At 48.3% G+C, this 13,255-nt stretch overlaps 1 protein-coding gene across 1 annotated transcript in view; it reads right to left on the bottom strand.

The window, feature by feature from the left end:
• Bsdc1 (BSD domain containing 1) overlaps positions 1 to 13,255 on the bottom strand; it is a 30,728-nt gene that overhangs the window by 5,316 nt on the left and 12,157 nt on the right. The window contains exons 6-9 of the mRNA XM_028759571.1: positions 10,706 to 10,821; positions 10,250 to 10,318; positions 9,991 to 10,069; positions 8,528 to 8,998 (exon numbers count right to left, since the gene is read on the bottom strand). Of these exons, the coding sequence (XP_028615404.1) occupies positions 8,528 to 8,998; positions 9,991 to 10,069; positions 10,250 to 10,318; positions 10,706 to 10,821 (735 nt within the window). The remainder of the gene's footprint in view (positions 1 to 8,527; positions 8,999 to 9,990; positions 10,070 to 10,249; positions 10,319 to 10,705; positions 10,822 to 13,255) is intronic.

Raw genomic sequence — 13,255 nt, 5'->3', positions numbered from 1 at the left:
ACACACACACACACACACACACACACACACACACACACACACACACACACACAGAGGATATAAAAGAAGCGGGGAAGGGGAGGGCGGAAAGATGGCTCAGTGGTTAAGACAACCTGAGTTCAGTTTCAAGCACTCAAAGTGAGCATTTTACAACCACCAGTAACTCCAGCTCCAGGGGATCCAACTTACTTTTCTAGCAAGAAAGGCTGTACTCATGCACAAACCCAAAAAATAGACACACACACACACACAGCTGAAGAGATGTCATAGTGGTTAAAAGCACTTGTTATTCTTGACCCTGATCCTAGTCTAAGCAACTACATGGCAGTCAACATTCCCTAACTCCAGCTCCAGGGAATCCAGCACCTTCCTCTGACCTCCCAGGCCACTAGGCATGCCTGTTAGACACCAACATACATGCAGACAGAACACTCATACTTATGAAATCTTTAAAAAATTAAAAACTACATAGGTATGGTGGCACATTCCTTTTCTTGGTGCTTTGAGACAGTGAGACCCTGTCTCAAAAATAAAAAACTTTAAGGTCATCAGGCAGTGGTAGTGCACGCCTCTTTATTCCAGCATTCAGGAGGCAGAGGCAGGCAGATCTCTGAGTTTGAGGCCAGCCTTGTCTATAAAAATAAAGTTCCAGGATAGCCAGGGCTACACAGAGAAACTCTGCCTGGAAAAACCAAAAAATAAAAAAAAAAAATTAAAGTCTTTGAAAACATTTTTGAACATATTTGTGTGTCTGTTGATATGTTGCCTCTGGACACGTCTGTGTGTTGACAGCTGAGCTCAGCCGTGTCAGCAGACTCTACAGTCCAAGGAACTCACAGCAGCTATGACCTGGCCCTGCTCATACAACGTTTCCTCCCGTGCTTTGTGTGGTTCTCATACAGAGTGACGACCACTTTAAACATACTTGGGCATGGTTTCTTCTAGGCAATATTGAAACCATTTATATTAAAATTATCAGTAAGAGATGAACTGCAAAATCTGCTGTTCTTTTGTACATTCTGCTCAAAAGGCCCTGCACATCCCTCTCCTCCCCACCACAGCAGTGTGAGTAAGGTCCCTGGAGCGTGGCAGACATGGGGTGACAACTACACCTACTGTGCAGTACTGGGCAAATTATTCTGAACTGCTAATTATTCAAATTATGCCAAAGGGAGGGCTGAGGATGCAGCACTTACTTAGCATGCACAAAGCCCTACTAGGCTTGATCTCCAGCAATGAAAAAAATCCAGGTGTGGGGGCCCACCCTTGTAGCCCTTGAGAGTCAGAAGTTCAAAAGGTCATCCTCTACTACTTAGTGAATTCAAAGCCAGCCTATGAAACATGAGACCCAGTCTCAAAAAGCAAACACCAAAAATGTAGTTGGGGCAAACCACTCTCTTTGCAGAGACCACTGGAGAAGCTTAATAGAGCACAGATCCCTCCTCACCCCTGCATTCTGACTCAGGAGGTCAGGTGTAGCCCAGGAGTCTGTATTAGATATCCTGGCTAACTCTACAAAGAAATGAACTGCTATTTGAGAAATAAGCGTCTTGCGCCAACTACATGTTGAAATGCAATGGATGTTTAACAAATGGAGAAGTAGGGTCATATATTTTTTTTCTTTTTTTTGGTTTTTCAAGACAGGGTTTCTCTGTGCAGTCCTGGCTGTCCTGGAACTCACTCTGTAGACCAGGCTGGCCTTGAACTCAGAAATCCGCATGCCTCTGCCTCCCAAGTGCTGGGATTAAAGGCGTGCGCCACCACTGCCCGGGATATATTTTTTTCAAAGGCCTTGTCTCAGTTAATTTACATGTCCCACTGCAAGTCAGAGCAGACCTACAACCAAGACTCAGGTTCTGATCCTGTATGGAGAGTCTCCTGGTGCTGTGCCTTCAGGATACGCTTCTGTTTATCTGTCAGTGTGGCTGGCTTCCTGTGGGTCAAAAGCCAGGCCCCTGGCTAAGCTAGGCTGTGGCCACGCCAGCCTCCCCTGACCTCTGGACCCTGAAGCTCTCTTCAGGCTTATATGCTAGGGCACACCCTTCTGGAAGCAGAAACGTACCGACTAGCTCTTGGGAGCATTCCACATCTCCTCTCTGAGGTGGGTGTCAACGGTCCTAGTTTACACTGGACAGAAGAAAGACTTCAATGGCACCTGAAGACATGAGCCACCTGTCCTGTCACAAAGGACAAGTTACAAGATCTGTCTAAGAATGTTAAGACTTCCCGAAGGAGCCTTTTGTTTTGTTTTCCTGGTGATTACTAACCTGAGGGTCTATCACCCAGTTAACTTGTGCCACTGTTTCTCTACTTCCTCAGATAAACAGAGATTAAAAACAGGTTCCACAGGTAATAGTGAAGTAGGCCTTTAACCCAGGGCCATAGGCCACACACTCATCCCAACTTCCTTTCCTGCTCTGCTGAGGGGCTTAAGAGGCAAGCACAATCTGGCACAGTCCTGCTGCACACAGACTTAGCCTGGCAGCTGAGATGTGGTGTGGGTGTCAGAGGGAAAAGAAATCAGTACCTAAGCTTCCCCTTTTCCCTCCATTAAATACAGTCCCCTTGGGCAGGAGAGGTGGCCCAGCAATTAAGGATGTGTACTCCTCCTCCTGCAGGAGTACTCCTCCTGTGTACTCCTCAGTACACAGGAGTTTCTCAGCACACACATTAGGAGGCTCCAGGGGATCTGAAAACTGTCCTACAGCTCCCTGAACTCATCAGCACATAATCACATACAAATAAATAATCAAAAATAATAAAGAGAGGGGGCTGGTGAGAGAACTCAGGAGTTACTGCTCTTGCTCAGGACTGGGGTTCAGATCCAAGTTCGCACACAGCGAGCTGCTCACGGCCATCTATCATTTCAGTTCCAGGGGATCTGAGGCACTATTCTGGCCTTTGCAGACACCAGGCATGCATGTGCACAGGTATACATGCAAACAGTGATACACACAAAATATAAAGCTGACAAATAATTTAAAGAAACTTAAAGCCTGGTAGTGGTGGCACAGACTTTTAATCCCAGCACTTGGGAGGCAGAAGCAGAAGCAGATGGATCTCTGAGTTTGAGGCCAGCCTGGTCTACAGAGTGAGTTCCAGGACAGCCAGGGCTACACAGAGAAACCCTGTCTCAAAACAAACAAACAAACAAACAAACAAACAAATTAAAGGCCAGCCTGGACTATATGAGATTCATTCATTCTCTCTCTCTCTCTCTCTCTCTCTCTCTCTCTCTCTCTCTCTCTCTCTTTCTCTCTCTCTCTCTCTCTCCCTCTCTCTCTTTCGAGACAAGGTTTCTCTGTGTAGCCCTAGATATCCTGGAACTCATTCTGTAGACCAGGCTGCCCTGAGAACTCTTGAGTTCTGCCTGCCTCTGCTCCCTCCTGAATGTTGGGATTAAAGGTGTGTGCCACCACCACCTGGCTTGAGACCCTTTCTTAAAACAAAAGGAGTGAGGCTATACCTCAGTCAATTCAGTGCTTGCCTTCAGGATATGAGGCTCTTGGTTGGACCCCAGCAGTGTGTAAAGTGCTCAAGGTGTCATACAACTGTAACCCCAACATTTGGGAAGCAGGTAGAAAGGAAGAAGGATCAGAAGTTCAAGGTTATCCTCAGCTATTTGGCAAGTCCTGAGTTCAGTTTGTAGTACCACAGAGAGAAAACTTCCTCTGCCTGTCCTGTTTCCAGTTACTGTCTGGAGTTACACTGGCTTCCCCTCACTTGTTTTGGGGTGTATCTTACCTCCAGGCTGTGTGTGGAAGGTAACAGAGCAGGGTAGTTAAGAGCACCAGTCATAGGTCAGTTCTGTATAGTCTCCAATCCCTATCTGATCACCTGCCTTGCAGTCCAACTCCAAACAGAACTGTAATTCTTTGTGTGTGTGCACATGCACACAGATGTATGTAGACCAAGGATAACCTTGGGTATCAGAAATCAAATTTTATTTTTTCAAAGAGTTATTACTTTTGCTTGTTTGTTTGTTTGGAGACAGGCTTTCACTGTGTAGCCATCCTGGATCTTATTCTATAGACCAGGTTGGCTTGGAACTCAAGAGAGTTGCCTGCCTCTGCCTCCTAAGTGCTGGCATTAAAGGCGTGTGCCACTCTGCCTGGCCTTAAACATTTATTGTTAACCATGTGTACCTGCGTGTGAGTCTGTGCTTGAGTACAGTTAGATCAGAGGATATCAGATCCCAGGAGCTAGAGTTACAGGCAGGCTCAGTCCTCCTTAGATGTGGGCACTGGGAACTGAACCATGTCCTCTGCAAGAGTAGTCTATGCTCTTAACTGCTGAACTACGTCTTCATCCCTACAAACCAAACTATACACTTTATGTGCATGAATCCTTTACCTGTATGTATGTGTGTACGTATGCATGCATGTATGTGTACTACATGCATTCCTAATGCCCATAGAGGTCAGAAAACAAAGTCAGATCTCTGGAATTGGGTTCTGGATGGTTGTGAGCCACCACGTGGGTGCCAGGAATCAATCCCATCCATTCTTCCATCCCTCTGCCTGATAAGCTCTCACAAACGACTGTTCTGATCGCCCCACCCCACCCCACCCTACCAGGTCTCATGCAGCCAGGGCCAACACTGAGCTCCTGTTTCTCTCGACGCTGCCTCCCTGCACTAGGATTACAGAAGTGCACCAGCAGGCCTGGCTTCTGTTTCTTTCATACACTTGGACGTTTTTCTTCTTATTTTACCTGGCTAAACTTGAAATACAATTAATCCCAACTTTCAACTAATCTGTACCTGTGATGAAACAAGGAATCACGGCTGGACAGAAGTACAGGGTTGCCAGGCCTGGTACAGACAGCTGCAATCCCATCACTTAGGAGGCAGAGGCAAGAGGATCACGTGTTCAAGGCCAGGGCTGGGGAGGGGGCTCGGTGGTTGTGAAGGTTTACTGGTCTACAGAGGAAACGAGGTTAGACCCCAGCACCCACATCAGGTGGCTCACAAACACCTGTAACTTCAGCTGCAAGGGATCTGATTCCATCCTCTGGCTTCCATGGACATCTGAACACACACAAGCATATGTACAGAGATATAAACAAAGACTAAAATAAATCTTTAAGAAAGGGAGAATTTGAGGCCAGTCTGGGGTACATAGTAAGATCCTGTCTCAAAAACAAACAGACCACAGTGCAGGGTGGGGAGGCACAACGGAGATGGTGTAGGTCACTTATAATCCATGACCACACCCCACCCCTGTCAGACCCACTGAGCACTCCTCCACCTTCCTACAGACTGTGTCACAGGCTTCAGTGTGATTTCCCTGCTTACTTCTGGGAGGCTGAAGGGCTTTTCAATTTTATTATTTTTATGTCTATGTATGTGTGTCAGTACAGTGCAGCTAACACAAAGTCCAGAAGAGAGAGTATCAGATCTCCTGAAACTGGAGTTACAGGTGTTTTTGAGGCCTGGGTGGGTACTGGGACCTGAACTCAGGCCCTCTGGAAGAACAAGTGTTCTTAACTGCTAAGCTACCTTTCTACCTTTGTAGGTCCCCCTATCCCCACCCCAACAGGGTTTTTCTGTGTAACAGAGAACAGCCCTGGCTGTCCTGGGACTCACAGAGATCTGCCTGCCTCTGCCTCCCGAGTGCTGGGATTAAAGGTGTGTGCCACCACTGCCCGGCCACATCTGTACCAGTAGAAAAATAGGGAACTGCACAGATCTTCGAGGGCTTTGCGAGTCACTAATGACAGGCATATCCAGTGCTTAACACAGGTCTAGATACAGAAAATATGAGACTATCACCTATCATTACCACAATGTTGGTTACGGTTTATTTTCTAGGGTCAGGGTCATCTGGGAAGAGGGAACTACAATGAAGAAACTGCCATTCTCAGCCCAGCTGTTCTGGGGGCTGTTTTCTTGATTGATGTGGGAGGGTCCAGCCCACTTAAGATAGTGCTAGTATCCACTGTGCAAGCCATGGAAAGTAAGCCACTAAGCAGCATCCTCCATGGCCTCTGCATCAGCTCCTGCCTTCAGGTTCCTGCCCTCAAGTGCGAATCACTTCCCTCAGAGATGGACTGTTACTTGGAAGTGTAGGTATAAAACAAAGCCTCCCTCACCAGGCTGCTTCTGATCATGGTGTTTATCACAGCAACAAAGAACATTCATTTCCCCAAAGCAGGGTTCTACCAAAGTTGCTCCCCTGAGTGAGGGCTATCATAAAGCAATCTCCATTTGCAGAAGAGAAAGCAGGGGCTTGGAGCAGAGTAGTAACTTTCCTCAGTCACATGGCTTACGAGTGAGCGAGCCTTTGGCTCTGCTGCTTTCAGCACTAAGTCTAAACCTCTGAGTCCAGCTCAAGATGTCAAGTTCTCAACTGCTATTTAAGAACCCACTCAGAGGCTGGAGAGATGGCTCAGTGGCTAAGAGCACTGTCTGCTCTTCCAGAGGTCCTGAGTTCAATTCCCAGCAACCACATGGTGGCTCAAAACCATCTGTAATGTGATCCAATGCCTTCTGGTGTGTCTGAAGATAGCTACAGGGTACTCATATACATAAATCTTAAACAAACACAAACAAAACCACCCCAATCAGGCTGGGTGTGGTAATCCTAGCACTTAGGAGGAAGAAACAGATGGGTCTCTGTAAATTCCAGACCAGCCTGGTCCACAAAGCAAGTTCCAGGCCAGTTAGGAGTACACAATGAGACCCAGTCTCAAAACAAAAACAAAACAATACAAAACAAAACCAATTAAACAAAAAGAGAACCACCTTTCCTGCTCTTCTGTGTCTCCTTTACTTGAGAAAGGTGGGGTGGGGGCTTCAGTCATAACCACTTAAGCATGCCCCCTGCCCCCAAATCAGCCATGAGCCCCAGCAGCTGTGCCAACTCTCCACCTGTCTCCTTGGTGACCCTGCTGATGCTCAGAGCCCTCACCCCTTTGAATGGCTCCACAGTCAGACTGTCCCTACTGCTCCCGTTCCATCACAAAGCCTGTCGCTCTGCCCCGCCCACTTCCATGTCTCATAAAGAGCAGGAGGAGCTCAGTGGATGACCTCACTGATAAAGCAGAACAGAAGCACTGTGTTACACACTGGAGACCTGGAAGTTTCCGTCAAGGAGCTTGCGCACGTCAGAGCTGACAGAGGCTGTGGCAACCCTGTTTACCATTTCCTGCAGCAAACTGTCATCTTGCTGCAGGCTAGGCCTCACCTGCAGGGCAAACTTTACGGTGCCATGTCTGTCAAAGGGTGGCAATCTGCAGCAGGATCTTAGGAGACACAGATGACAGATCTACCCTTGCTTTTAACTCCTGGAGTGTATAGCTAAAGCCCTGGGGTTGGAACTGGCTCACCTCAGGCCCATGGGCATCAACTTCACCCACCCCTTAGAGAATAAAAGGCTTAGAGAAGCTGACTACCCCAGGACTCCACAGGTAGAAGACCTCTAACACCCACACCACAGGAACCCCCAATAGGGGCAAAGCTGAACTGTTTAAAAGGCTACAAACGGCCAAGTGTACTGAGGTAAGGTAAGACCATGATCACAGACTCAAGGCCAGCACAGGCTGAGTCTGAAGCCAGGCCTCCCACTGCTCAGTCCCAGCAATTTTAAACACTTCTAGTCATTTGTCTCATCTGTAAAATGAAGAGAATATGGACCTGAGGCATGTGAAACAGGCGAACATTAAAACCATGTGATAGTTAGCACAGGCCCAGCATAAACTTCATTTTGCTGATTTTAAGACCCTACTGGGCTGGGAATGGTGATTCACTCATGTAGTTTACCACTTGGGAAGCAAAAGATCCAAGAGTTAAAAGGCCAAGCCTAGGCTACAGTTTAAGGCCAGCCTGAGGTACATAGTGATGTCGTGTCTCAAAAAGCCAAAGCCAGAGGCTAGAGACATGGCTGAGAAGTTAATGACACTGGCTGCTCTTACAGAGGACCTAGTCTTGACTCATAGTACCGACACTGTATCTTCAGTCTCAGGAGAGATCTAACTCGCTTTCCTGGACTCCCGGATACTGCATGCAGAGAACACACAGATTAAAAACATGGTATACAGATTAAAAACAAAACAAAACACCCCCAAAACACTCCACAACAACAAAGCCGAAACCAGGGCAAACGAAAAGACCCCAACACTGGAGAGATGGCTCAGTGGTTAAGAGCACTGACTGCTCTTCCAGAGGTCTTGAGTTCAATTCCCAGCAACCACATGGTGGCTCACAACCATCTGTAATGGGATCCGATGCCCTCTTCTGGTGTGTCTGAAGACAGCTACTCATAGGTAAAATAAGTAAATAAATCTTAAAAAACAAACAAACAAACAAACAAACAAAATTGCCAAATGCATCATCCTTCATGCACTGACAAGGGAAATATTAGCTAACAAATATGGTAATATGTATGCAGCTACCCTCCCATGACCACCAATGAAGGCTATCTGCTCCCAGGACCTGCTTGGAGGACACACATCTATCTACACACTCGGTGGCAGTTCTTGCTTGCCCGGCTCATACATCTGCTCCCACTCAGACCTCTAGACCTACCTTTCTTGCCGTTGTTGGAGGGTGTAGACTTCCCACTATCTGAGTTCAGCTCGAACACTCTTAAGTCTGTGGGCACCTCCTCTCTCAGGGTCTCTACTCTGGCTGGAGGCCTGGGTTCTAAGCCACTGGCTCGGCCTGCAGGGGTTAGAGGCTTGGAGGGAACTGGGGGTGGGGGTCCAGTTTCACCCTCATCCTCAGCCAGACTCTGTTCTTCCAAAGACGCCTCCAGCAGCTTTTGAGACAGGTCTTTAGGTGGCTGTGGTGCCTCAGGTGCAGCTGCAGGGTTGGCAATCTGGGTCCTGAGGGAGATACTCTCACTGCTCTCTGATGGGGTGGCCTCTGTGGGGGGCTCCACTGGAATCTCTTCACAAGGGCTCTGGGGGACAGGCTCATCTTCAGGGGATGTAGAAGTTTTGGTCTCTTTTGGAATCTTTGCCTCTTTTGGAGATGGTACAATGCCTTCAAGCTCCTCTGTACAAAGACAGGTTGGGGAAAGAGGACGTGTAACCTCAGTCAGCCCAAGGCAGCTTTCAAACATGCACATCCTGCCATGTTTACCATGATGAAGGCTAGCCTGTGTCCCTCATGGGTGCTCCAGCACAGGGAGACATCAGTATATACATGTCAGTCACATGCATATAGCTGCCAAGCTGGACTGTGACTCACAGCCTGAGACAGGAGAAGATATGTGAAAGCCAAGGCCTGGAAGAGGGTCTGCTCCGGGTTTGGGCCAGACTCTTTTTTTTTTTTTTGGTTTTTCGAGACAGGGTTTCTCTATGTAGTCCTGGCTGTCCTGGAACTCACTCTGTAGACCAGGCTGGCGTCGAACTCAGAAATTCGCCTGCCTCTGCCTCCCAAGTGCTGGGATTAAAGGCGTGCGCCACCACCGCCCGGCTGGGCCAGACTCTTTGCAGCTAGCACTTACTCAACCTGCTACCTCAGTGAGAAGGACAATGGCTTCTGCTAAGGGCTAACAACACATTAAGCTCTTAAAGGAAGCTGGACATACAGTGTAAATGTTTAACCCATCCTGAGCTACAGTCTTGTCTTTTCTCTTTTTAATGTTGTTTTGAGATAGTCTCTTTATGTAACCTTAGCTGACCTAGAACTCCCTATGTAGACCAGGCTGGCCTCGCACTGCTAGAGATCTGCTTCTTGAGTGCCAGGCCCTTGAACTGTAGTCCTGCAGTCTTATGTGGAAGGGTGTTGGGCGAAAGGACTCTAACTATGTCACACAGGACTACAGAAGGCTGATGTGCTACATGGCAAGCTGTCCTGGCTGGCACATGTGATTTCTGTACCCACACTCTGGGTCCCAGGAGCCCTGTGTGACAGGCTGCTTGTCATTTCTGACGGTTAGCTCGTACACTGTCTCACTCCAGCTTTTCCCAGGGATGCTATGTCTCTGCAGGCTTAGAGTACCACAGACACGTTTGTCACCATATCATTTCATTGCCTCTTACCTTCTTCCTCTTCCCAGCCAGGCTCTTCAGAGATGCTCTGGTCTGCCCGCTGCTTCAGGGCATCCCTCCGGGCTTGCTCCTGAGGGAGAGTAATGACCAGGGGGTTAGGGTAACCCTCCTCTCAGGTCCTGGATCCTAGAACCCTTGGCACTTCCAGAAATGACTACAGTCTTCAACTCTTTCTTGTCTTGACAAGAATCCAGCCTGCTTCCCCCAGGGCTGAGGAGTAGGGTAGTCTTCCCGGGTTAGCCCAGCATACCTGTTCAAGTTGGTGGACTTTATAGAAGTACCGATGCCAGAATTCCGAATGGGAAACAGCTGCTGGAACCTGGAGGGAGGGGAAAATAGAGGTGGAAATTTGGGAATGATGTGTGGAGTCCTCACCAGTCTGTTCCCAGCCACTCTTGCAGTCTAGACATAGGACATGGCTTACAGTGATTGTCAGAGCCCTTCCACCCTGCTCTAACTCCAACCAGACCACTGTCTGGGCCAAGCATGGCCAAGGAAGAGAACAGATCTCCCATACCAATTTGCTGGTCTCCCCATTTCTCACCACTCTGTCTGCCAGAAGCTGACAGATTAGCCTCTTTCTGGCAGCTTCTTGGCTCAGCACAGGCCCATCGGGCTGTACAGGCTCTCGCATTACATACATCTTTCCCACTTCCCAACACCTCAGGCTCCGAGCCAGCTGAGGTCCTGCCAGTGGGACCCTCACCATCTTGGTGTAGAGGGCTCGGATGGAGGGGCTGCCTACAAGGAGCTCTGAGATCTCCCCCTTCTTCTCCTCCAGACAGAACTGGGAAAGCCAGGCATCAAACAATTCCGGGGGTCCTGCAGAGGGACAGACACTGATGGTCAGTTCCCTGTGTCTAGGGAAAGAACACATGGACTAGAGCAAACAGTTAAGCCTGGACTTGAACAGTAAGGAAAGCGTAAGGGATCTTTCCAAAGCCATTTGTCAAGGGGGCAGGGTGAGGCAAGGTGAAGGGTGGGTAGGTTCTTACAAGATCGGGATCTCTAGGACTTAAGTCTCCAGTATCACCCATCTCCGCTGCCTCTGTCCTCTGCATGCTGTCAGAGCCACGGCCATGTCTCTCTGTCTTCCCTTATGTCATGTGACCAGGAGCCTCTGCCCTCTTTTCCCTGTTTCTTTCTTCCTTCTCTGAACATTCTAGGTCTTGCCTAGGCTCCCCCTTTCCTTTTTTTTTTTCTCCTGAGTCTCTCCTAAATCATTTCAACTTCCTCTTCTGGCAATTCCTATTTTTTTGCTACCCAGAGTCCAGCCTGGGCCCCTGATCTGGCCGCTGTGCTAACACAAGCTCACTCATGTTCCCACTCAGTTAGCGCAGGAGACCTCAACGCCACCCCAGCTCCTTACCTACCCACCTGCTCTGACTCACCTGCCAGGCTCACCTGCTGCACGTGTCCTCTTCGCCCAGGCTCTGGCCTGACCACTGACACGGGATCCCTAGGCATCCCTACATTATCTCCTGCCTTTAGTCTCATCCCTTACGACACGGCCTCAAACGCATCAGTGGTTCTCTACAATTCTACAATGTGAGCTTTTAAAGCTAGAGTCTGGGGCTGGAGAAATGGCTCAGTGGTTAAGAGCACTGCACTGACTGCACTTCCAGAGGTCCTGAGTTCAAATCCCAGCAACCACATGGTGGCTCACAACCATCTGTAATGAGATCTTATGCCCTCTTCTGGTGTGTCTGAAGACAGCTACAGTGTATTCATAAATAATAAATAAATAAATCTTTAAAAAAAAAAAAGCTAGAGTCCACAGCGGGGAAAATGTGTCTGTGTATTTTAGCCAGTGTCTTGCTATGTAGCCCTGGGTAGCCTAGAAATTGCTACGTAGACTATGCTAGCATCAAATTCAGAGATCTGTTTGCCTCTGCCACCCAGGTCATAGGATCAATAAAGGTATGTACTAACATGGCCTGGCCTTGTAACAAAATTTTATAGAAAGGGCTCATCATTGTTTGTTTGTTGTTTTTAAGTTAAGGTTTCTCTATGTAGCCTTGGAACTTACTGTGTACACCAGGCTGGCCTCGAACTCACAGAGCTGTGCTGGCCTCTGTCCCTCAAGTGGTGAGTGCTGTGCCATCACTGGCTCATCATTTTGGTCAGTTTTTTCTTTTTCTTCTGGTAGTAGAGCTTAAGCCTATGGCCTAGTGTATGCTAGGCAAATATACCCCAAGTCCTTTTCATTTTACTTCAGTACACGGCTTTGCTAATTGCCCAAGTTGGCTCTGAACTCATTATATAGCTCAGCCTAGTCCAATCTTTTGATTCTCCTGCCTCAGCCTCCAAGTAGCTGGTATTATAGGATTATGCTATTGTACCTGCCTGTTGACAGATTTTTAAAGGTCTCTCTATGACTAAAGAAAAGTCTAGAACCATTACCATGAGTCTTTTATGACCAAACACAAGCTGCTTATTCTGACAATAAAGCTCTCCCACCAGCTGGTGCCTTCACATCCTCATGAACTTTGACTTAGTGTCACCAAACAAGGGCTCCTTGTTCTTTCTGAAATTTCAAACATACTCTTACCCTTGCCTGAATAAATAACCTTCCACTTGTAAATATCATCTCTAGGCTCCCCAGGCTAGGTCAGGTGCACCCCTCTGGACACCCACTGTCCACCGTTCTTAGGAGGAGTCCATCCCCTCCTTACCGCCTCTGCTTGATCCCTTCCCTCTCACTTCTCTCTCTGAGCCTGGTTCTGAAGGAATGGACAGTCTCAAGGCTTACTCCTTTCTGGTTTCTAGTTTGCAGAATGGGACACAGTGGACAGAATGGGGGAGAGGGGCTGGGGGAGCAGCAGGGATGACAGACAAGCTCAACAGAGAAGATGAGGGACACTAAGGGCAAAGCTTCTTCAAGAAACAGAGTTAGGGTGAAGATACTAGAGGTTCAGAAAGGAAAAGAGACTGTAACCTACAGAGTGTAAGATATATACAGGCCCTACTCTGTTCTCAGCATGTAGGGGCTACTTGGTCTGTGATCCCTAAACTAGAAACCTATGATCCACACCCCCCATCCATGTGCCCCATCCATGTGCCCCATCCATGTGCTCCCCCATCCATGTGCCCCCATCCATGTGCTCCCCCATCCATGTGCCCCCATCCATGTGCTCCCCCATTCATGTGCTCCCCCATCCATGTGCCCCATCCATGTGCTCCCCCATCCATGTGCCCCCATCCATGTGCTCCCCCATCCATGTGCCCCCATCCATGTGCTCCCCCATCCATGTGC

This window comes from Grammomys surdaster, unplaced genomic scaffold (assembly GCF_004785775.1).
Source record: "Grammomys surdaster isolate TR1022 unplaced genomic scaffold, NIH_TR_1.0 126313, whole genome shotgun sequence".
Lineage (NCBI taxonomy): Eukaryota > Metazoa > Chordata > Mammalia > Rodentia > Muridae > Grammomys > Grammomys surdaster.
This window is presented reverse-complemented; position numbering and strand designations above follow the sequence as displayed.